The sequence below is a fragment of the Myxocyprinus asiaticus genome, chromosome 21 (genome assembly GCF_019703515.2).
Source record: "Myxocyprinus asiaticus isolate MX2 ecotype Aquarium Trade chromosome 21, UBuf_Myxa_2, whole genome shotgun sequence".
Classification (NCBI taxonomy): Eukaryota; Metazoa; Chordata; class Actinopteri; order Cypriniformes; family Catostomidae; genus Myxocyprinus; species Myxocyprinus asiaticus.
Window position 1 is genome coordinate 17,480,938 of NC_059364.1, and position 26,582 is coordinate 17,507,519.

Below are 26,582 nucleotides of genomic sequence, written 5' to 3' on the forward strand. Positions count from 1 at the left end.
GTCTTCATAAACTGTTACCTAGCAACGAGACACACCAGGACTGTAGAAGCTCCACCTACCACTGATCTGAACATCACAGCTCAGTCAAAACATTTGCTTGATTTGTTATGGTGACATGTGCATTCCTCACATCTTACTGACTATGCTGTTGTCCTGCAGCAGGATCACTGATTATTCACAGACAAATGATGGGATTTTATGAAACCTGTTTTGACAGGGGAGGGAAGCTATGATCTTAATTTTATCTTTATATGGCCTTAAGATGAAGAGCCTTACAAAAAGATGCCATACGGCAAAATTATAAAAGAATTTACACACACACACACACACACACACACACACACACACACACACACACACACAATTATAACTATCTCAAAATAAACCTCATAGAACAAAGTCCAGCAAAAAGCTTTCATTAACAGATCACAGAGGCTCAAATAAACTTAATTCTGGTTTGTATTAACTGAAGCCAGGCTGTTTTATTCTCTCTGGTGTACAATGAGAAGAACTTGATAAAAAGTCACTTTTGGGATTGAAAAGTACAAAAGAACCATAGAGAAGGGGAAATGAGAGTGTTCCTGAATTCTCCAAAGTTAGCAAAGAACTAAATCTTCAGCAAGAGTTACCTCAGTGCTGATTTGTACAAACTTTAAAGGGATAGTTCACCCAAGAATTAATATTCTGTCATTATTTACTCCCTGTATGTCTTTTCATCTTCTCTGGAACACAAAAGGAGATGTTAGGCAGACTGTCAGCAGAATGTTATGTTGTCACCTAACAGCTAGTCTATGGATGCCTGCTGAAGCTGCAGTTTTCAAAGAAATAAATCATCTCCGCCATTGATGCTATACACGCTAAATGCCATCTGCTAAAGGATAAACAGACTTTTATGTTGCTGAATGAGTTAAGCTACAAGGCTTACAGAAAGAAAACATGAGTGTGTATTTGTGCTAATGACAAGTCATTTGTGTGTGTGTGTGTGTGTGTGTGTCAGCGGGATGTTTATGGCTAGTCGTGATCTCTGTCAAATGCCAATCTGACAAGTTTCATTTTCGTGAGAAAGATCTGGAAACTGTGTGTGTGTGTGTGTATTGGAGGGGCATCACCTGCTTAGTTGTCTCAAGGCAGTTCATTCAGTGGTCATTGGTGACAGGTGTGTCCAGGTTTTGTGTGTGTTTGTTACTGAGTTAAAGGGGAAGGGACAGAGAGAAACAGGTCTTCTCTCAAAAAATGACCTGTTTCTCTCTCTGATGTAGTGATTCTGACAACTAGTGACAGCAGAGACTCATCTCAGTTTAACTCCCACAAGGCACACACACTCGCTCACACTGCTGAGAGTAAATGTGCCGTGTGGCTCTACTGGATTCTCCGATTGTGTGATCTGTGTCCTTTGAGAGCTGTCAAAGGATGGTGCTGTGCTGTGATACTCTTGCAGTGAGTGACTCATAAATCTGAGATCAAGTCTTAAGCCCTCCAACTAGAAAGGAAAGTTCTGGATTTAGCTTTTTTCTGCTTCTCTGTACACTCACAGTATCTCTCCTGTACATAAAGAAAGAGAGACAGAGAGAGAGAGAGAGGTGGTCTTTAGTTGAGTTAGTTTGTCCAAGACAGTTATCTTTGTAAAGAAATACAGGTTAATCTTTTTAACCAATCAGCTAACAGACAAAACCATCTGTTATGGGGCTATTTTAAAGTTCAGCAATCACTTAACCCTGCAGTTACACACACAGAAAATCCTTTGCAGTCACACATAATAACAAGGAAGTAAGGAAATATGTTTTTAAATATGTACTAGATTAATGTTTCACTTTTGAGTGGAACATTTTTAAAGCCATCAGAGTCAAAAAATAGGGACTCTCAATGACATAACAGTGCTCGACTACTGTTTCAGCCACCTTATTTCTGGAGTATTTTTCACCTTTATTTATTCCAAAGGGATGTGATAATGTACTTCATAAAAGAGTTCCTAATCATGAACCAAACCAACCAGCTCTGAGGTGAGTCTCTACGTGACAAACTTTGATTTGAAGCAAAAAAAGTGTTTAAAAATTGGACAGGTACAGGAATCAGACAGACTGTGTACTTGATGTCTTTCATGAGGGCATGAACTACAGTCCCATAAAGCATTGTGAATGACGTAATCACATTAAAAACAATGGGGGGAAAAAAAACTATTAATTGAAATTGGTTGATTACAAGTATAGAAGCAATATATTTAAATTTGTTTGTTAAAATTCAGATGTTTGCAAATATATACTGTAAGTAGTTTGAGTGTGCAAGGACAGCGAATCAATTGCGTTATTGACAGTGCGTCATGGGAGGGAGCGGTCACTGCTGAGCTCTTTTGGCATGCTTTGCTAGTCATGATTCTCTGATTGGTGAAGCTTTAAAAAAACAACAGCAACAGAATACACCAAGAATCCAGATTCGATCCATTTGCTACCCAAAAATCAATACGGTAATGGCACAAGAAAGTGACTTGTCAAATAAAATAAATACTTTTATCAATCCTTTTAATAATAAAAAAAAAAAAAAGGTTTTATCAGGACCCTGACATAAAACAAAGAAGTCTTGTATAACCCTGAATGATCAGTCTTGCTTATTACACAGCTACTTAAAAAATAAATAAATAAATATATAATAAAATATATACACTACTGTTCAAAAGTTTGGGGTCACTTGCCTGAAATGTTTCTCATGATCTTAAAAACCTTTTAATCTGAAGGTATATGCTTAAATGTTTGAAATTAGTTTGAGACAAAAATATAATTGTGCCAACATATGAATTTATTTCATTACAAAACTAAAATTTTATTTAAAAAAAAAAAAGTTTTTGAAATGGATGACTTGGACCAAATAATTAAGAAAAGCAGCCACTAAGTGCCCAGCATATAGATGGGAACTCCTTCAATACTGTTTAAAAAGCATCCCAGGGTAATACCTCAAGAGGTTGGTTGAGAAAATGCCAAGAGTACATGTCTGCAAATTCTAGGCAAAGGGTGACTACTTTGAAGATGCTAAAATATAACATAGTTGATTTATTTTGGATTTTTTTAATCACAACATAATTCCCATATTTCCATTTCTATTATTCCATGGTTGTGATGACTTTATTATTATTCTAAAATGTGAAAAAAAAAAAAAAAAAGAATGGGTTTGGAACCCTAAACTTTTGAATGGTAGTGTATATATAAATACAAAATATATAATACATTTTTAAGTACAAATATAATATATAAAATATGTATATAAACAGACATTAATATTGATTTATGTAAGAAGAGATTGCTGAATGATGCGCGATACATGAAACTAGCACAGCTACACTCATTTAGTACTTTATTAGGAACACCTGTACACCTACTTATTCATGCTATTATTTAATTAGCCAATTGTGTGGCAGCAGTGCAATACATAAAATAATGCAGATATGGTCAGGAGCTTTAGTTAATGTTCACATCAACCATCAGTATTAAGAAAAAATGTGATCTCAGTGATTTTCGACCATGGCATGATTGTTGGTGCCAGACGGGCTGGTATGAGTGTTTCTGAAACTGCTGATCTCCTGGGATTTTCACGCACAACAGTCTCTAGAGTTTACTCAGAATGGTGCCAAAACAAAAAACATCCAGTGAGCGAAAGTTCTGCAGATGGAAGAGCCTTGTTAATGAGAGAGGTCAATGGAGAATGGCCAGACTGGTTCGAGCTGACAGAAAGTCTATGGTAACTCAGATAACCACTCTGTAGTGAGCAGAATAGCATCTCAGAATACACAACACCTCGAACCTTGAGGTGGATGGGCTACAACAGCAGAAGACCACGTCGGGCACTTAGGACCATAGTGTTCCTAATAAAGTGCTCAGTGAGTGTAGCTAAGAAATTGCTTGCCTGGGACAATGGACAATTTTACAGCTTAGTGGTCATTATTTTACAAATATTTGACAGCAGAATCCAGTAACTGAATCAGAATCAAGTATTCCAGAGTACCGTGGAATAAAAAACAATATAGTATTCAGAGGCAATGATGCTAAATTATTATTAAGTCCACTGTCTGATCTGCATGATTATTCTGGATCTATTGGGCCAGTATATTTGGATTTTTCTGGGAATCTATTCAGCCAAAAACATGCTCTGTCCTCTCTCAATCAAATGCTTTAGAAAAAGACTACGATTTTAGCTTTAAAAAATGGACCCTGACTGGAGCACTTGTCTGTCAGTCACCTAGCAACAAGTCTTCCCCACAAATGCACCATCCCGCAGTCTCTCTCTCTCTCAGCTCCCTGGCCTGCCGAGAGGGGTCTGAGTGTGTATCTGTGTGTGTGTGTGTGTGTGTGTGTGTGTGTGGAATGTTTAGGGGGGCTGCCGAGTTCATGGTACTCTACTCCCTATTGACCAGGAAGTCCTTTTTGTGAGAAATACACAATACCAATTGAGACAAAGCAGCCAGGAAAGAGGACAGTCCCTGAAAAACACTCGCACACAGAGTCTCTCACAATCATGCACACATACTCACGTAAGAGGCATGTCCCAAAGAAATACACATACAGTACACACAAACAGAGCAGACATCCCCAAAAACACAGGGGCCTCTGCCTTTGTCTGGCAGCCTAATGAAAATGATGTTCTTTTTCTATTTGGAGCTTGTTAAGGGCTCACAGACTCTTTCACTTTCCTCGCTTTCTCAAATCCCCCCCACCTGCCCTCCAACCACAGAGGTGAAGGCAGAACAGATGAGGAAGCTTCCTTGTGTGTGTTGGTGGGTGTGTGAAGCTTTTTTGGCTTTAAGCTGAGTGTTGAACAACACTGTAAAAAAAGAAAAAAAGAAAAGAAAAAAAAAATGAAAATATGCACACCCTCCGATCAAATGCCAGAAATGGTAAATCAATATGTCTTGTGCGCGAGAAAGGGCTGCATACAACATCGTACACTTAGCGGAGTGTGTTTGATAGTTCTGCAATCACCAGACCGATAACCGTATTGAAAAGGATATACAGTTTAAGAGAACTGTCAATGCTTTAAAGGGATATTTCACCCAGTATTCAATTTTTGTCATCATTTACTCACCCACATGTTATTTTCAAACCCGTATGACCTTATGTTTTCTGTGGTAGACAAAAGGAGATGCTAGGTAGAATGACAGCCTCAGTAACCGTTCACATTCATTGCATCTTTTTTCTTACATAGAAAATTTACTTTTGTGTTCCATGGAAGAAAAAAGTCATACAGGGTTGTGTAAATGAGTGAAATACAAGTTTAAGGTACAAAAACAAAAACCAAGAAGTGTATTTGTAAATTATGATCTACACTCAAAGTGTCCCCTTCAGTTCTGCTGAAAGGACTGACTATAAATAGTGTAGAGAGATCATATACATCCTCCCTTTACAGATTACAGGGTCATGGTCGCATTGGAATGTAAGCAGCTTTTAATGCTTCATTGAAGCAGAACCATATTTTTCAAACAAGTCAATCTGGACTCTCACAGACAAGTAAACCTCCACAAAGAGCAGTAGACTTTACATTTCTTCTAACCTTTCTGACTTAAGTATTCACAGCTCTTCACTGTGGATAATAACCTTGACTGTCCGCACCAGAATAAGGTTTCATTTTAGATTTGCTGTCAGTTTTGACCAGTGACCCACGCAGCTACATACTGGGGAACTACATAACAGAGAACTCATACACAGTAGTGAAAGGAATGTTTCAGAGGTGAAGGACACCCAATGTAGAAGCAAAGCTATAAGTGACAGCGTGGTCAGTTATGAGCTTTTAATAAAGACTGTGAAGAAATTTTTACCGAGTATGGCTGTTTCTCTGACTGTTTTTTATCCATTACATAAAAATTCCATCTTTGTTTGTGGATCTATAACAAATATTTGGTATAGCTATTTCTAAAATCTCTGTCTAAAATCAGAATGTTATGTCAGTCAACAGATTTCAGTGCAACAGCATCTAAAATGCCCTGAAAAGGCTGTAGTTGAGAAAAATTCTTGGAGTTTTGGTCTTAAAAAGAGATGAGGTGAATATTAGCAAAGGAAACTCAGTAAATAAATAGAAAGGCAAGGAGATCTTTGTCATTGCCATCAGTATTCAGAAATCGATTTACACCCCAGAGTTCAACATTCCCGTCATGTTTACATTATTTCAGAGCTCACTGGCTTTTCAATCAAGATGGCTTATCAGACGATAATTAGAGAGATTGGGTGTGAACCTTCGACCCTCAGTTCCAACAGCACCTGACAGGGGCACAGCAGGGCATGATCCCACCCCAGGACACACCAGAGCGTACAATAAACTCCGGGATACAATTCTGACAACTGTTTTTCAGGGTTACACAATACGATTTCAAAGTACAGGTATAGACAGCATGGGACACATTATTTAGATTTTCTCAGACTATCAGTTTGTCACCATTTAAGTATTTTAAAGAAATATAATATGCCTGTTAACTCTGCTGTATTGCATTTAAATAATTTGGTCAAATTTGTAGGTTTGCCATGCGTATAAAATAATAATCGTGAATGTTATTAAGCATAAAACGGATTATTTTAATTCAGAAAAAGTGTATAGCCTACGTTAAACTGAGACGAAATATACAGCCATTTTTATAGCCTACTCATTTTAGATAGGCGGTTTTCTTTAACATTTATCGGCATAAAAATCGCTTTAAAACATTGCTAAAACAATGATGAAGAAAACCCTCAAATATTTAACTTAAGACACACTTTATAAAAAAAAATGTTCTCACTACAAATAAACTGGATTAAATATTTAAGATAGAGAAAAAAATCCAAACTAGGACATATGCCATTAACATTTGACGGGAAAAATAGAAAATTTGTTGCAAACAAACTGAGAAATACCAAAAATAAATAAATAAATAAATAATTTTTTTTTTTTTTTTTTTAAAACAGTAGGCCTAGCAAGCAGTCGTTTCGAAGGAGCGAAAGATCAACCTATTAGTAGGTTAATACATTTTATGTATGTATATATATAAAGTACTTTAAATTATTGCTACTTTATTTTTTTAATTAAGTAGCAATAATAAAAGTTACGAGTAACAATTATTAAATCATTAGAAATAATAATGATTACCATCATAAAAAAAAGCTATAATTTGAATTATCCAATATTAAAAAAACTGACCTGAGTGGAGATAACAGCGGCTACAATTGATGGGAGTGGATCAGCATCAAAAATATTCATCAGCCCATCATTATGACAGGAACCTCTCTTATGTAGGCTAATTATTTTATGTTAAAGTCAAACTCCATCAGCCCGTAACTTTAAAGCCAGGAATGACAGACCTGCTTCAGTCCAACAACTTTTCCAGCATAAAAGCCTATTCGTATTAAGAACCCTCTTTCTTTCTTCATCACAGATTCTAGGGGCTAGATAACTATTCGAGGCATACAAAGACCATTTTTCAAAACTAAGTGAGCTAATTAACATTAACTTTTTTTAATGAAAAGACACATTTAAAAATATTTTTCTAAAACATTATTTCTTACCTTAACAACAAACTGGATTTTCACTCTTCGTTCATTTAGAAAGTGCTTTGCGCGTGCATGGCTGCCGCTGCGCCCTTCACCTTGGATGCACTCAGAATGGTAATTGTAGGTGGTTGAACTGCGAGCCGTAAATCAACAACCTTCAAGTAGAAAAACGTCCTCATCATAATTGGGCACCCCGCAATTGTGGACCGCGGGGGCCTGTCGGACCACCCAACGCAGCATTTCCTCCCTGCGGCCCACTGTGGGACAATAGCGGGCCACTCGAACCAGCCACGCATGGAATCTCCAGAATGGTGCACAAGAAACAGTGTTCCGCTGGAAATAGCACGGGAGGATGCCACAATGTTTTTCTTAAACATAACTTAAGTCTTCATTTATTAAAATGCTGCCCATTTATAATGTGTTGTAAGCAGAAGTGATTTTTATGTCTCAATATGGACCAATGCACTAAAGCACAATTGAATATTTAGGTTTTTAAATTGTATTATGGTCATTATAGTTATTTAGACCATACTGAAAGGACAATATACAGTATATGCCTATAATAAAAGCATATAATTGTGCTGTTTTTATATTCTGAATGCCAGTGGTAAATTATTCCAATTAGCAGCTACTAGAAAAGATTAAACTTTTTCCATTTATGTCTGCAAGTGTCTTCACAAAACAGAAATGACTTACTATAAAGTAAATTTAGCCAGCTTGGATTTGAAATCAAAACTAGTATATAGGAATAAATGCATTGGTCGTGGTTTTTAATTTGAAATACATCTAAAGTGTTGTTTTCTTGTATTGAATTCATCTGCTTTAACAAAAATATGTTTAAAAAAAAAAAATTAAAACATTTTGACAGAGAGATGTTTCTGAATAATCCTTCCACACCAAACATTCCAAAATCAAAAGCAGAGTCACTGCTTACTATCACAAGCAGTGAAATTAAATAACCTTTGAATAGGAGAACACTTTTTTATTTTATTTTATTCTGATCACATTTAAAGTTACTGAAATGAAGGTGAAAGTGTACACCCCTTTTATCTTGGCAGTCTTTACTTTGTGAGTGGAACCATCAAAACCATGACCTGTAATAATTGCTACCGTTCTATGGAAATTAAAATGTATAGTATTTGCCTGCTGATTAAATCAAAACAAAAGAGGTTTGAGAGACAGCTTCAAAAGACACCTCCAGCATATTATGGGGCTAAAAAGTATATTTAATTAGGAATCTATATTAACAATAAAATTAAATTTATATAGGGCACACAAACTGTGTGCCAGGCGGCTTTAATAAATGCATGTCCTTCACCTCCACTAGAAACGGAGAGGAAGGGTAAGAAAAAAGACTGCGCTTTCCCGTTTATAAGCTTTGCAGCCTGCGGTGCAAGCTGAACTGCATTCAGCTATGGCATAAACAGCTTTTTAACAGCTCTGGTTGAGGAATACATTAACTTGGCATGCACAAGCTTTAATTAACATCTAAGAGTTTTTATTTTTCGATGATTAAATGAATATTTAAGCACTCATGAGAGATACAGAGGTAGTCCTAAACCTAGATATCATATTATTAAGAAATAGCAGAAAACTTTCACTTTTGTTGCTCACCAAGTCACTTTGGAAAAAGCATCAGTTAATGGACTGATAAATTAGTTTTTTTTAAGTGAAAAGTAAAGGAATAGTTCACCCAAAAATTTAAATTCAACATTTACTCAACCTCATGCCATCCCAGATGTGTATGACTTTTCTTTTGCAGAACACAAACAAAGATGTTTAGAAGAAAATCTTAGCTCCATAGGTCCATACAATGTAAGTGAATGGTGACCAAATTATAATTTTTTTTTTTTTTTTTTTACATTTTTGTCTGTTCTTACTGTTCTTAGATTGCTTCAGAAGACATGGATTAAACCGCTGGAGCCTTATGGACTACTTTCATGCTGCCTTTGTGCTTTTTTGAGCTTCAAAAGTTTGGTCACCATTCGCTTGCATTGTATGGACCTACAAAGTTGAGATATTCTTCTAAAAATCTTTATGTTCTGGAGAAGAAATTCATCCACAGCTGGGATGGCACGGTGGTCAGTAAATGATGAGAGAATTTTAATTTAGGGGTAAACTACTCCTTTAAGCAGCACTCATTTAACACATGGGAAGGCCTACAAGTGGCTTGCTCTGGTACAATGCAAATAAAGATTTTTTTATTTTTGCTATGGCTGATGTTTAACAAGTCATTCAGAGGAAAGATTGTCCCCTCTCTGTCTGCAGCAAGTACACAGTCTTTACACAGTCATTTTCTGAATAACGTCTTTGTGTCTCCACTGCCTCAGCAAGTCGTGACCGAGAGGATGCCCACAATGCACCATTTACATATTTAAAAACACTCCGACTCTTACTCAGTGGTGGAAATGACCGAGATTCACTGGGGGGAACCTAATGGGGTGAGGGGGTGAAAGGTCACTGAACAACATTCATGAATTATGTGTGCATAAAACACCCTTCATTCAACAGAATTTGTGCTTGGAGAGAATTACCTGTGCAACTCCAAATTAAAGATACAATGTACAGGAACCTACACATTGGGTGCAGTCACACAAACATTTAAATACACATGTTAAAGGTTAAAGAAAACTAAAGAATGTTTTAGACCTCTCAGTTTAGTGCATTGTTATATGCATGTAAAGTTGTAGGGAAGAGGGAGGATGCAGTTGACACTGATTAAAGAAAGAGACAGGAGTTTCTTTTCAAATTATATTGACAGTAGCATAAATCATATGAAAATATAATCAGTGCATTGCAAGGAGCACTAGAGATTGTAAACTATAGAAGATGAAAATGATGCAACCATGCATTTTCTTTATGGCTATGGAGAGCATTAGAACAAACACTTGACCACAAAAAGATACTGTTGGGAAAAACTGATTGAGGAAAATTTATGTATGCATTTGTAAATTTGTCACGTGCTTGTGGATCCCCATGCTAATTATGAACCTGTTGAGCACATATATGGGAGGTTATGAGATTATGTTCTCACTCAAAACGTGTCTCATCAACTGTAAACGCGAGCTCTTCGACAAGACACCTGGATCGTTTCACATATGATCACGCAGCTTTATCGATGTAATGTAATTGTTTCTGAATAGTTTCTGTTACCGGATCTGTTAAAGTAGCGGATTCTGTTCAGATTATTGTTTAGTGCATCCCTAGACTCAGTCAACTTACCTGAAGTAAATTCTCAGTCTGAGCCTGAGGTGATGTGAGGACGCAGAGTCGCACACTGACAGAGACGCATTCCCATTAGCTGCGTGTATTACGTAATTTCTATACATTCACGAAAGTAAACACAATGCAAGTTACGCAACCACAGACGCAATAGATCCCACTATATTTATGTGCGTGACTCGCATAGCTTTCGTAGGCTATTCAGTGGATAAAATATAAAAAAATAAATATCCTCTTCGTTCACTTAAAATGTAATCAGTTTAAACCGGAACGGCATCCCCACTCGAAATTCCCTCCCCAGACGCAGTCCCCCAGTGTCTCCCCACCCCTCCATTTCCAGCCCTGCTCTTACTCTTTTTTTTTTTTAAACACCAAATCAACAAGAGTGACACATAATCTCTCTTTTTCCTTCCCACTGCCCCATCCCTTCTTCCAAATGGCAAACGGAAGCAGAAAACTTCCCACTGTGCAATTGAAAAACAAACTTAAAGCACCATTGTTGCTGGTCAAAGTGGCACCTGTTAAAAAAAAAAAAAAAAGAGACAGAGAGAGGGAGGTAAGGAGACACTGAGGCAGTCTCGTACAAAATTCTGCAATATGCATGAATCAAGGGGCTTTATGATTCACATCAAAATCTATGACAGTTAATTTAATAACACACATGATTTGCATCTAATATTTTGCCTCTCCTCTTGTAAGGGACACTTTCCTACAGCTATCAAGCAACAGACGTCGGTCTGATCTGCAACTGAGAGCTTATATATGGTATATGTGGGTGTCTGACATATAATACCACGATGAGGGAACTTCACACCTTAGGGTGTCAATAACACAGCATAGTGACCTTTATGGAGAACAGTATTCAGCCAGACAGTACATGCGTATGTGTGTGTGCACTGTAAAAAGCGCAGTTGTTACCTTAAAGCACTCTTTTTACCTGACATGACTCATGTTGGTGTATACAAATGCAAATTAATTGTCATTTTAAATACTATTTTTGATAAAACCAGTTCATTTAAATGGTACCACATGAAGCACATTTTATAGGTTAACTGACAAAACAGTGAGTGGGTGAGAGAGGGAATCTTTATTCAGTTATCTTAAATATTCAGCACCATACACAGAAAGGGAGACTGTCGGTACTGTTCCAACAATCTTATGTCTAAACAGAAGATAACATTCCCTTGCATAACAGAATATGACTTATTTGGAATTGGAATAGTCGCCAGCTGTACTTCACTTTATATAGGAAAAAAACCTGAATCAACATTTACTGTTAAAGCTGAGCTATATCATCACACAGCTGGATCTATTTGAGGCTGATCTGATTTGTTCTAAAATAACTGAATCCTGTATAGGTAATCAACACCATCAGCACCAATGAAAAGACTCTTGCTGCATGAAGAGAGTTTCACTGTGGACTGGTCCCTTCACAAGCCCCACGTCTGCTCTGATGGTTATGAACTGTGTGCCCTCATTACAACATAACACAAAACGGCATCACATCTAACACCTTCTATCAAACTCTGCTTCAGGTGTCAGGTCAGGTACAGCAGCACTCTGCTTGTGGACCTTGTTACATGTCTCGTTTGATGGGCTATGCATCGTTGTTCCCTGATTTATGGTCAATTATTGCATCATAATATGCATTTAAAGGGCTGTTCCACACTTCATAGTGGGGGGGAAGGTCATTATAAAGAATAATGCCTTTTGAACTTAGAAGGCTAAAAGGAAAGATTTCCCATATTTGCTTTACATGAAAACCCAGTCGTCTCTTGTTGTCAGAGTGAAAATTCATGAAAATTGTGTGACTGTGGCAACATTTTTGCAACATTATATTCATTACACGTATTGTGGCATTTCTACGGTGAAATGTCCATTGTGTGGCGCTAAAAGTGAGTTAAATGTTCTCCCAAACAGATGAGGTTTTTAAGATGCTTGTTTTAAATCAACAAAACCAACCAACCCCCTACCCTAAATTAAATTTTAAACCTAAACCTGACTGGTAGTGTCATAAAAAGCAAATGTAAGATGAAAAGCAGTTAAGTTTAAGGTTAATGCTTTATCAAGTTATAAATCAACAAAACCTACCTTCCTACCCTAAACTCCACCCTTCGTTTGTAACCCCTCCACAATGATCATTCTCATTTTCTTATGACAGCAGCTCAGAAACTGAAACGCAAGTGGAATAGTACAAAATTAGAGGTGCTGAACCAAATATTCCCTCGCAGCACAGTAATAATGTCTTTATTAATTTATTTACTATTAAAATAGAGACCGTCAAAAAGAAATTGGGAATAATGCAACCATCACAGCACTTCAGAAGTATTCTCATAGTATTATCTTCGAGCAATTTCAAACCATCGCAGTTATGTCAAAAGTAACAACATGTATGCTAGAGCCTATACCCACTAAGCTACTGAAAGAGGTGTTTCCTGTAATCTCAGAACCTCTTCTCAATATTATTAACTCCTCGCTATATTTAGGACATGTCCCCAGAACTTTCAAGCTGGTAGTTATCAAACCGCTTATCAAGAAACCACAGCTTAATCCTGGATAGCTGGCTAATTAAAGACTGATCTCAAATCTCTTATGTCTAAAATACTAGAAAAGGTAGTGTCCTCCTAACTATGTTAATTTTTACATAGAAATAGTATCTGTGAAGAATTTTAGTTGAATTTAGGCCCCATTATAGTACAGAGACTGCATTTAGCAGATTCACAAATTACTTGATCTCATCATCTGTCTGTGGCTGCATCCGTCTACTAGTGCTTTTAGATCTTAGTGCTGCCTTCGACACCATAGATCATGACATTCTCTGGGATAGGCTTGAGAAGCATTATCATGATTTAGGTCCTATTTATCTGACCGCTACCACTTTGTTTGTGTTTAATTTTCAGATCAAGATGTATGGAGTGCCACAGGACTCTGTATTAGGTCCTCTGCTTTTCTCCTTGTACAGTTGTACTCAAAAGTTTGCAAACCCTGGCAGAAATTGTGAAAATTTGGCATTGATTTTGAAAATATGACTGATCATGCAAAAAAAAACAAACAAACAAAAAAAAAAACTCTTTTAGTTAAGGATAGTGATCATATGAAGCCATTTATTATCACATAGTTGTTTGGCTCCTTTTTAAATCATAATGGTAGCAGAAATCACCCAAATGGCCCTGATCAAAAGTTTACATACCCTTGAAAGTTTGGCCTTGTTACAGACACACAAGGTGACACACACAGGTTTAAATGGCAATTAAAGGTTAATTTCCCACACCTGTGGCTTTTTAAATTGCAATTAGTGTCTGTGTATAAATAGTCAATGAGTTTGTTAGCTCTCACATGGATGCACTGAGCAGGCTAGATACTGAGCCATGGGGAGCAGAAAAGAACTGTCAAAAGACCTGCGTAACAAGGTAATGGAACTTTATAAAGATGGAAAAGGATATAAAAAGATATCCAAAGCCTTGAAAATGCCAGTCAGTACTGTTCAATGACTTATTAAGAAGTGGAAAATTCGGGGATCTCTTGATACCAAGCCAAGGTCAGGTAGACCAAGAAAGATTTCAGCCACAACTGCCTGAAGAATTGTTCAGGATACAAAGAAAAACCCACAGGTAACCTTAGGAGAAATACAGGCTGCTCTGGAAAAAGACGGTGTGGTTGGTATGCAATCTTTTGAGCACAACTGTATATGCTTCCCCTGGGAGACATCATCAGGAAACATGGAATTAGTTTTCACTGTTTTGCTGATGATACTCAGCTTTATACATCTTCAAGACCTAGTGAAATTTCCCAGTTCTCCAAGTTAGCAGAGTGTATAAATGGTATCAAAGACTGGATTTCCTTCTACTCAGTTCTGACAAATCAGAGTTATTTATTATTGAACCAAAAACCTCTAAAAATAAGCTACAATATATTTTTTCTCTCTTGATAGATTACTGTTATATTGTCTTCTACAGTTAAGAACTTAGGTGTTATGTTTGACAGAAATCTATCCACAAGTTTCCAGCCAGACAAAGAATGGACTTCACTCTCTTGAAACGGAATATATAGACAATAAATTAATGCCAACTATCTGCCTTCATCTTCCACATTCAATTCGGGATGGACTTCAAAGACACTTAATCATTAATCTTACAGTTCAGTCAATATCCTTTAGTTTTAAACATTGCCCACCAACATCTACTCAGTTTACTCAATTAATACATTAATTATATTGCACATAGATAACTGATATTGGCAATATATTCATGCTGTATATGGCTTCCACAGCTGAGCCTGGTTTCTCCCAAGGTTTTTTTTCTCCTCTCCATTAACTATCATCTTATGGACTTTTGGGTTCCTTGCCACGGTCGCCTTGGCCTTTGGCTTGCTCACTGGGCGCCTAAAGACAAATCATTTTGAAAGAATGATTTTCAATCAAGTTTTTCATTTAAACTGCTCAATGAGGACTTTAAGACATTACAGACATTAAAGCATCGTTTTCTGTTACAGCATAATTTTCTTTGCTTTGAAATTATGTGTGTTGTGAAAAGCACTATACAAATAAAAATGTATAAAAAAAACCATGATTTCTCCTGAATAACCGATAGCGTAATATGGGAGACGAAAAATGCAATTGCTGAGGCAACGACATCATTTCGTAGTGCTTCTATGACACTTTTGGCTCATGTGTCGCATGCTCTTCTGTACTCGTACCCCCGGTCCTTTGCAGTGGAAGTGCAAACCGCTACCGTGCAACTTGATCACACTTGACAACTCATGCATTAATAAAAGTGTTTAGATGTCATAAAATAGCATTGTGTGAGGAACAGGGCAAAAAGTATGTGTTTATAAACTAATAATCTGCCATTTTACATATTTGCATTAAAGGGAAAAAATATCATTGTTGTTGTAGCGCCTCTAGTGTACAATTCACCAGGAAAGTGCCACAATACATACGAGACACAAAAATAATTTTGCAAAAATGTAGGTATAGTAACGTGATTCTATAAGACCAGGTGTATTTTACAGAGAACAAAAATGGTCATGTTTAGGCCAAATTTCTGTATCATATGTATGATATATTCAATAAGATTTAGTATGGGATGCAAAAATTTACAGTAAGTGGTCATGGACTAGAGGAGAGTATAGGAGAGGCATAGTGTCTAGCTGAAACCTCGGAAGAGAAGGATATCTGGATCCTGAAGGAGAGGAATAAGAAGTAACTTTAGACAGTGAGAAATGCACAGGACATTTCAAAAAGAGAAAATGCAAAGTGTTCAAATGCACACTCACAAACAAGGATCAGTCACAGCAAACACATCCAAAAGAAAAAGAAAAAAAGACATTGGTGGAAAGAGAAATGTCTACAAAATTCAAAGCCGCTCTCCTGAACAGAGGGCAGAAACAAACATGGTTAGGTTAACGAACATGCCCAAGAGCTCTTAACAAGGAAAATAGCTAATTTAGCAACATTGATTCACACAGCTGTGCTCTTCAGTGATTGAGAAAAGAAAGAGAAAGAAAGGGTCTGGGTTTGCATGCAGTTGATAAAGGTTGACCTCGACTGTTGAGAGAAGTGAAATAAAGAGATATGAGAGCAATAGAAAGAAGAAATACAAAAAGGACAGAAGTGTAATAGTACAGTCAATATTATCTGCCTGCTTTCGGCTTGCTGAGCTGTTTATGCGACAGTGTGATGAGGGTTTGAACTCTTTCAAATTCACATGCACATACAACAGGAATAGATATATATATATAAATAAATAAAAAAAGGCAGATTAATACCACCAAGAGGCCTGAAAGTGTTTGTAAGACCTCCAAGTAATAATAAATAAATAAAAACTCAGTTGTTCTGTACAGTGTGACATTTCTGATTTATATTCAGCAATGTACCATTTTCATTCTTCATTCTTCACTGGTCTTCAAAGCTTGTTTAAACTCAGATTAATTTCCTAACTGATCGGATTAACGTTTTTTCTCACTCTTAATTATCAAAAATGCCAAAAATCCTATAGATTTAAACTGAAAATTTCAGAATGTAATTCCTTCTACAGCTTTTAAGCTAAATCCACCATAATTGTCACAGTACTTCTGTTATGATTTAGTAGGCTTTCCGATTGATCAGACCAAAAAAAAAAAACAAAAAAAAAAAAGATTATACTGACGGAATGTTCAGTGTCTGGTTCAGAATGTTCATGATCAATCAATCAGTGGGTCTATCTGTCATGCCTGCATAAATAAATGAACTTAAAACTATTTTAAACATTTTGTCACGGCCAACATAAAAGTTTCTTGTTTAACTTTCCAATTATATTTTTATTTGCTGTGAAAAACCTGAAGTCCCTGAACAAGACCTAACACAGTTACATCAAGAACATGAAAAAACTCTGGGAGAGTATACCTAGTTCTTATATTTTCATGCAAAAAAACAGATTGGATTATAATCCATTTTTATTTTACTTTAGGTGTTTTGAACTATAAGGGTAGTCTATTCTTAACAGACTAACAATGATCTTTACTGTGGGTTTACTTTACTGGCTTTTTATTGGTTCAATAAACACTGCCACCATCTGGCAGATTTTCAACAGCAAAAACAGTCAAATCAGTAAAACATCCCATCGAAAAAAATTTTCAGATCTATAGAATGCAGTAAATTAAAACAGACAAAAACATTAGGTACGCCACATGGACTAAAGGATACAGATACATCAATGGATAGTTTGTGTGTGACATATATTTTCAACCACTAAGAACCCCGGTTTCTCTCTCTCTCTCTCTCCTCTCTCTCTCACACACACACACTTAACCCCAAGTCTCTCTCTCCCTCTCATTATTAAAAATTAAAATCTATTCAATAGTATTTTTTGCATGGACAGAGCCACTGTGTGACTCCCCTTTTTTAATGTACACTTCAGTAATATAATTTGCTTTGATTTTGCAATGCATCTGAAACATCAATTTTCATATAACAAATTCATCAACACATGAAAGTTTAGTGAAAGAAACTGCCTCATACACAGACCAGCCATTCAGTTCTAAAATTAAAAATGTTTTAATTTTTCAGGGACACTTACAGGCCATTACAGATACCCTGTTAAATCCACTTCAACAATGTTGCCTCAGTTTACATGTAGAGAACACATCATGCAAGTGAAAATTTACAAGCATTATCTGACTCAGGAACGACGTCTTTAGTATCTCTGTAGAATTACTAAACACCATCTGTTGTTTTGTAATGTAAATAATCAGTATTTTTTAAATAAATTTGAGTCAACAGAAAGGGCAACTTTATATTCTTCTTGCCCACCACAAATCTCAAAACACAGAGCATGACACATAATTGCCCTTATCACTTGCTTAATGCAACACTTTAACCATGGAGCTCAAAAATACTAGAGTACTAATAATAGATGTCAGCATAAACTTTACCTCTTATTGCAGATCTTCTTCGGTCACGTTTGTTGTCAGTAAAGACTTGCTGGATGGTAGAACACCTTTCAGGGTAAAACAGTATTAGTGGTATACTGAAAGTTACAGTACATTAACAAATACACTTTATTTAATTGCATTAAACCTGAAGCCAATTCAGAAGTGAGAAAAAATAATTTAGGAAAATCTGCAATAAACATACAATTTACATGCACTCTGTGATGTTTTGTGCGTCTAGAAACCGTGAAAACGACGGGCAACAAAAACCTTTTGTACACTGTCAATCCTTCAAACAAACTAATTCCTAAACATCCAGTCTTCTTTAATAGGGTTCCCACTGTTTTCAAGGCACAATTTTCCAGGACATTTTATGCGCCCAACAAGTCTATTTAAGCAAAAATACATATGTCCATTTAAATCGAGATTTTACTTTGGCGTTTCAGTTTGTTTTAGACAGTAGTTTCTCACCTCCATACAAGCAGTTCCCTACATGGCCAAGTGTGATTATTAATCCCCGTAAAGCTGTAATTTTATTAAAGAAATACATAGTCTGTATGTGCTGTGCACTTCAAAATGATCTGCTCTCTGTCATCTCACAAACACAAGAGCATGCATGATCATCATGATGAGGTGTTTTCAGTCTGTGAGCGGATGGCTTCACACATTCATTTTGAAGCGTGCATCACTTGCAGATTATATATTTATTCAAATAAATCACAGACTTTTGCAGTTTAATTATCATACTAGGACATAATCACAATTTTTATTTGATTAATAGTGCATTCAAATATAAATTTTTGTTCAAATGTGTCATATTCCATGATATTCTGTGTTTTAATAGCTACTGAAACTTTTGACTAGATTCCGTGATTCCGTCCGTGTTTTCCGCATACTACATGTGGTAACCGCAGTATAAGCAGACTCCGATCACTGAATTATTGAAAATGAATTCTCATCCCAAGGTGTAAAGGTCGAATCATCACACTACCAACTCACCGAGTGTGAATTTTTTTTTTTTTTTTTTTTTTTTTTTTAAATCAGTGGTCTGACCGTTATCGTTGTCTAAATTTTTTTTCAATTAAATGGTTTTGTGGTTAACACAATAGCAATGCTGGAACAAAACAAATCATATTTTGTACTATATCAATACTTAAACTATTTCGTCAGAGCAAAACAGAGATGATAGAAAATGTGCAGAGAATGTACTTGACAGGGATTCGTTCATGACAGTTAACCATTGACTTTGTTTTACAATGTGCAGCCGCCGGCAGTGACAAAACTATACGAATTCGTGTATATGACTCCTATTCCGAGTCCCGATCGTTACCATATATTTGTGCATGTAACAAAAACTTTTGTTAGCTATTGTTAGCAATAATGACAAATCATTATTTTCCAGGACACTTAAGTATTTATCTAATTTTCCATGAATTTTCCATGACTGGAAAACAGAATTGCAAAATTACAGGTTTTCCAGGAACTGTTTAATTCTAAAGATCAGCTCAATGCCACTTGTTTTTGTAAAGTGGAGTAACAGAGAAAAGTAGTTTCTTGCTGTGCGATTCTGAGCTGTTATTCATCAAAAAAGTAATTACCTTTACTTAATCAAAATGTAGAACGTTTTCACTAATTTAATGTCTTTCATTCAGATTTATTCAGTTTCACTGAGCCAACATAATTTAGTTGGATTAGGTCAAATTAATGTAATAGTAGTTTAACTCAATTTACTAAGGTTTATTTAATTATTTTTTTTATGTTGGTCCAACTTAATTTATTTAATCATTAGTATGTGCCAGATTAACAAGTGTGAGATGGACAGTGAAACTGTTACACTGTCCATTAAATAGCAACTGCTTATAGAGCTAAGCAGCACTCAAATCAAACATCACTTGAAAGTGGACATCCATCCTCAACCTAAACACAATCACCATTCTTCCCCACAATGGTAACCCCCAAAACACTAGCCAAACAAACACTCTTTTAAAATAACAATATAACAGAACATTGAACATTAACAAATCTCCTACTATTGTCATCTTGCTCAAAAGTGCATAAAACACTTCATTTCAACATTTGTTCTCCATATCCAGTTCCATGAAATGCATGCTGGGTAATGACCCTGCCCAGTTTCATCAATGCTACATTAACATCACAAAAGTATTCATGTAGTCCCAACTCAAATTAATTAAACTTTCATTTTACAAATTTAACTGGATAGAACGCAACGAAATCAATTCTAGAATTGTGTTGCTTTAGTTTAAGTAAATTGAACAAGCAGCAAAAATCTTTTTTTAAGTGTAGGGCTGGGTTTTAATACAGATTTCTCAAGTTGATTCAATAGCTCTGAATTCGATAATGATTTTGATACAGTGTGATACGAATCAGATTCATTTGGATATATTTCCAACTACAATGCCACATTTTTTCACATATGAAAGAAATTCTCAGGTAAAGCAGTAAATTACACAGGGAAACTTTGAAACTTGGTATTTTAGTCAAAAATTTATAATCTTTTTTTTTTTTTTTTTACAACAGAGCCCAAACAATGCAGTTCAATTGCTATTTATTTAACAGATTTATATTAAATCAACACAAAGAAAACTGAAGTAAACTTTAAAGTAAAAGATCGATCTTGAGACTTATCTGAATCAATATTGGGATCGTTCAAATGAAGATTGCGATTAATCAGAAAATATATCTTTACCCAGCCCTAGTAATTTATGTAACATTCGATTGCTTTTATGTTTAAAAAATCATCAAACTTGCATGAAACAAAGGCTCTTCTTAGAGCAAATTATGACATATAGCACATCAATGTGGAAAAAAAAAACACCACCATTTGTTTTGTTTTTTCAAATAAAATAGGTTTATTTCCAGTCTGAATTGATTAAAACAACAAAAATGGACAGTGGATCAGTTAGAGGATGACCAGTGGGTCACAGGGAGGAGAAATTATCCTTGATTACTAACTTCATTTTGTGTACATATTTATAAATGAATACAAATATACATATCAATTATTTAACAAAAATAGCTTAGCTTATGAGGACAGCAGATGACTGGAATCAGCAAAAATAATCCTGCTGGGGTAGGAGTTGGGATTCCACGCAAGCGTAAAATACCTTATGTTTGTCTATGAGAATGTGTCCAAGAGGCTGGCCACTGGATTACACACTGTGCTATAAAATTTAGTTCCCTTTAACACAAAATTCTGGTGTGTATACAGGGTGCTGCAAAATGAGTTAAGCCTACAGTACCCTCTGAACACACTGTGACTGGTTCAAGGGTTTGGGTGTGGGGTTTTGCAGGAGGCGTTAAGGCTGCATTAATCACTTGGTTTATACATCAGAAGGCGGGTCCAGATAATCAACTCAAGTGAGCTACCAAGATAACACTATAGAGCTAGCGACCACAGAAACAAGATTTCAGATCATTAAACTAAAATACTGGCATCTTATATGGATGGCTGACGTGTTTTGGACACGTATTGGGCATTTAAGAAAAAGCAGCAAACCAAGAAACTTATGCACAATCAAAAAAAGCACCAGTTCATGCGTGATACGAATTCCTTGTGAAATGCCCGTGTCAAATTGATTGACAAGATATAACATAGCAATAACACATTCATAAACACTTCTACCATCTATAACTGGGGATGTATTCATTGTACACCATTACATAACCTCTCTCAATGGTCCTGTCCTCATGGCCATTTTTAACCTAAAAATTCAACACTTTCGACGTTTTGATCTAAAAACCATCCGGATCTATGTGGACATTTTATAAATGATGAGCAGATCAAACCTAACAGCAATCCAAGGATCTCGAAACTGCGTACATGCAATAAAATGCATTGTAAGAACATCTCTCGGTTATATCAATATTCACATATGAGTGAGGTGAAAGTCCTTTGTAAAACCAACAGCATTCTGTTAAGAGTCCTTGTTCCTCGAGTCTACATTTCTAAAGTGACAACGGATTCCACACAGCTTTGCAGATGCAAAAAACTAAAAACACATGAACATATCCAGGCTTCTAAAACCATCCTAAAACGTCCTGTTAATTTTAGATTCATTTTGGAAATCATCCTATTTCACAAACATTCCAACTTCCACTGGGGAAAGCATACAGCTCACCATTCCACACACAAACACAATGCATCTTAAAGCCCATGTTATAACACAAGCCAAAAGCATAGAAGACACAGGGAGATTCGTCCGGATTACATTAGCTATACACTGTTAGATTGTCATTTTATTACAATATTAGTTTTAAAGTTTAATAAATCACCCTGTGAGATTTATAAAAAGACTAAAAGAAGTGACAATTTTACCTACCCTTTTCAGCAGGCAAACATAAGGAATTAGAAGAAAAAAAAAGCACATTTATATTTATTAGACTCAAGGGAACTCCTGTCTATATAATCTATTCCACAAATACGATTTTGTTTGGGGAGGTAAGGACATAGAGAATTAATTTTATCTTACATTTCAGACAATCATAGGACAAATGAACATTTTGTAAGAGAAAATCTCTTTAACCTCACTCAAAAAGGAAAATAATTCCAATCTACAGGTTACATACAGCTTTGGGCAACAGGGGAAAAAGTGCAGGAGAAAATAAACTAAGAGCATACAAATCAATAAATGAATCAAACACACACTTTAGCAGCCAACAGTACTCTTTTGTGCTCCCTGTTGGTCAGAGGAACACATGCAGGCTCCGCCCTAAACCTGGCCAGCTCACTGCATTACACTATTTGTTCTTTGAAAAACAAAAGAAAAAATCTAATTGAAAACGGCAAGAAAAAAAAAAAAAAAAAGCTCAAATAAAATATAATCAATGTAAGAAGCAAATGGTTTAAGTAGGAGAAATGCCTGAGAGCTTGAAGAGTGCCGAGTGCTGACATCTGAGTGTTAAAGTAGCTCAGAACATTCACAGACACTCCCTTTCTCAGCAGTGCAGATGGGTGAGCGAGCACTACAGATATAAGCCTTATATATTTGTCAAAACCCTAAATATCCCCATTAAAACCCACATCATTTTAAGCACAATAAAACATGCGATCTCACACACACATCCATTCACACAATATGCGAGGGCCTGTCTCAGTTCTGAGTGCAAGCTTCTTAACAATTCTCGCAAGTCCTTTTTGCCAGCAAGTACAGGAGCTCCTCTAAGATGCTCCTAGGCCATTTTAAACTGTAAAATCAAGAGCTGCAGTAGTGCAGAACACTGTAGAGTCCTAGTGTTGACGATTTTAAAAAGTGAGGGGGGGGGCCCATCCCCCTCACTTTTTAGGCCCATCTGGTAACAGACACACACAAAAAGCAAGCTTTCCTATGGGAATAATTTGGTGGTTCAAACATGCACCCTCTTAAATGCACCACACTTATACACACACTATTTATATCTCCCTTCCACCATCTCACGCACATACACTCAAGTTCAGCTTAATTAAAAGGAATCTTCAAGGTTTAATACTAGTTTTGCTCAATGAAAACATTTGTGGCATAATGATGATTAATTTCAATAATTACGAACTGTTCCCCATTAATAAAAAGAAATTAAGGTTACAGTAAAGCACATACAATGGAAGTGAAGACCATAAATGCTCAAATACACACCGCTGCAAAAGCACAGCCACAAGATGAAAATATTAAACATGTTAACATGATTTATGTGTTAAAATCAGGGATTTACCTGCATTACGGCATTTACCAGATTACAGGGATTACTGTTATTACGTAGTCATGACAAGAAAGTTGTAATACTGGATTATCTTCACACATATAAGATTAGTAAGCAATTTTATCACACTAAAGCCATTTTAAAATGTATAATGTTTATGTCTTGCAGCTATACTTTTGAAACAGTGTGTATTTGAATGTTTATGGAGTGGATCAATTTACTACCATTGCAAGTGCCTTATTTCAACTGCGATTTTTGCTTCTTTATTTTAATAAAAGAAGGACGGGTCTACATTATTATTATTATTATTTTTGGTAATCAACAATATGACAAATGTTGTCGATTAAGCTTAACTTGTATTGAACCCGGAACATTCTATTAAGCCAGAGTTAAAGCAGTTTCCTCAGAGGAAGAGGGGAAAAAGACCCACCTCGCCAGAAGAAAAACAGTAGTACTGAGAGGAGAACATAACAATTATGGTCATCTGTGCCTTGGGATTTACAAAAAGCTTACTGCACTGTGCTGTGAGCCCATATCATTTACCCGTTTCACTTAAAATGTAACAATACAAAAAGTTATTTTGTTTAAAAAGAAAGAGAAGTAAAAGGAAACTAAGGAGGCAGATGAGAGGCAGACATTGTCCTGGGCTTCAGCGGTTGGAGAGGAAACAGAACAGCAGGCAGAGCATGGTGTGCATTTTTTTTTTTTTTTTTTTTTATAAACTTAAAACTCAAGCTGCATTTGATACAGGCTTTTCTTTGTACAAGACAATTGCACTTCACAAAAATAAAAGCTGAAATATACAAACACACAAGAAAATGTGAATCAAATTAATAATTACACCAAAAAAAAACAAACAAAAAAAACTTTAAGAGGTTGATGTTACAGATAATAGGTTTTGGGAGGAAGGAGAGTAATATGGGACAAAGGAATATGCAGAAATTTCCAAAAGGTACCATTGCCTTGCTCTGAGAGGGAACACTGTGTGAAGAAGGGAGAGAGCCCTCCTCTCCATCCTCTTTCTTCTCCTCATTCTCTTCCTCTGAACAGTCCAGAGCAGCTGAGCTGGGCTGTGGTAGGGTTCTTGTGCAGTTCTTGTTGTAGTTGTCTGGTTGAGGGTTCTTGTGCAGGGTTCTGGTGCCGGGTCCTGTGGAAGGATTCTTGTGCAGGGTTCTGGAGGGTTGTAAACTCTGTGCAGTGTTAAAAGAGGTGAGGCTACCACATGTCATCCGTAGATGCAGAGTCCTTGAATGGAGAAAGGAGGAGAGCAGCTTGTGAGATGCCACGATGCTCCAACTGCCAACCACTCAGGAAAAGCTATGTGCATGTGTGTGTAACAGTATGAAACACAGATGAAGATGAACGAATCAGATGTGCGAGAAATGTGAAGAAACAAATGATTTAAGGAAATGCTGATGGAAACGATGGAAGGATCCAAATCAATATCTTGGGCTGAAATGGCCAAATAGATTTCTGATTGAAAGTGACAGATATGACAGCACTTGATGCCAACAAGCTTTTGGGAGACCTTGTGCAAAAAGCTCTACTTTTAGGAAGCATCAATTAATTAATTGAATGGTCAGATCTGATAAGACAACTGAAGGATACAAATGTTGGACATATTGGCCAAGTCAGAGTGAGACTCACTATGGACAAGCATGCAAAAAGAATGATTTATCAAAGCAAGAATATCTGTGTTGTCAAAGGTTTTGCAAGTTCTTTAATATCTTACAAATTTGGATCCAGAGAGATCCAAAAGGAAAGTTTTTTATTATGGCTCCATTGTGGTAGTTTCCTTAATTCAGATTTGCTCGAGTCTTGGACTAAACTGCCCTTGCTGTTTCACTACTGAAAGTCAAAGACTGAACTAAATCTGCATGCGGGAAAGCAGTTAAATACAACATTAGAGTCAAAACAGCCTTTCCAGGCTTATTTTACAACAGTTGACAGGAACCATGTTCATTATTTTGGAATTTTCATGTTGTAGCAGCAGGAATGCTATAATAAGAGCCTAAGGGGCTGTTCACACAGAACACGTATTTGTACCTGTTTTTCTATTTAAACGTGTGCTAGGCAGATGTATTTGACAGCTGTGCAACATCTCACTTTTTTCTAGTGTCCCAGGAACAGCAGTGTCATGTTTTTAAGATGCTGTGTCAAGTTAAAAGAACTTCAACTTCTTAAAAACATGACAAAGGAATATTCCAGTTTCAATACAAGTTAAGCTCAGTCAACAGTATTTGTGGCATAATGTTGGTTTCCAAAAAAGAATATTACATGTCTGCCTTTAACCCTCTAAAAATGTACTCCATTCACTTCCATTGTAAGTGCCTCACTGTAACCTCGATTTTTGCTGCTTTTTTTTTTTAAGAAAAAATGTTTGTGCTAATCAGCATTATGCCACAAATGCTTTCGATTCAGCTCAACTTGCATTGAACCTGGAATATTCCTTTAAAACACCTGCATTCTGATTCATTCATTGCACAGTGACCAGCTTTTTTTTAAGCAACAGCATGATCAGTCTGAATGGCCCCAAATGGTTGCTGGAAGGCAGTACCCAACCCTACCAATCCATGGGGTTGCATCCAGAGCGAAGCACCACCCAAAAAGAAGAAACACATCACCAATGTATCATACAGCTTCATCCCACCAAAACTCTCATCAACCCACCAGAATTCACACTTAGCAGGCTGAACTGCCCCTTATTAATAAGAATGAATTGCCCTGAATATAAATGAGAATTAATGAATTGAAAGGAAAGCA

General features: G+C 36.3%; 1 protein-coding gene across 6 annotated transcripts in view; it reads right to left on the reverse strand.

The window, feature by feature from the left end:
- Positions 1 to 472: 472 nt before the first annotated feature.
- The window catches only part of LOC127412016 (protein phosphatase 1A-like), a 39,154-nt gene continuing 13,044 nt past the window's right edge, over positions 473 to 26,582 (reverse strand). Inside the window, exons 6-7 of one of the 6 annotated variants that reach the window (XM_051648036.1) lie at positions 18,129 to 18,193; positions 473 to 1,542 (exon numbers count right to left, since the gene is read on the reverse strand). In XM_051648036.1, the coding sequence (XP_051503996.1) occupies positions 18,164 to 18,193 (30 nt within the window). In that variant the 3' untranslated portion in view covers positions 473 to 1,542; positions 18,129 to 18,163. Of the gene's footprint in view, positions 1,543 to 11,793; positions 15,100 to 17,207; positions 18,194 to 22,032; positions 25,137 to 26,582 lie in introns of those variants that run through there. The other 5 variants (XM_051648038.1, XM_051648039.1, XM_051648035.1 and 2 more) reach the window with 5 other exon arrangements.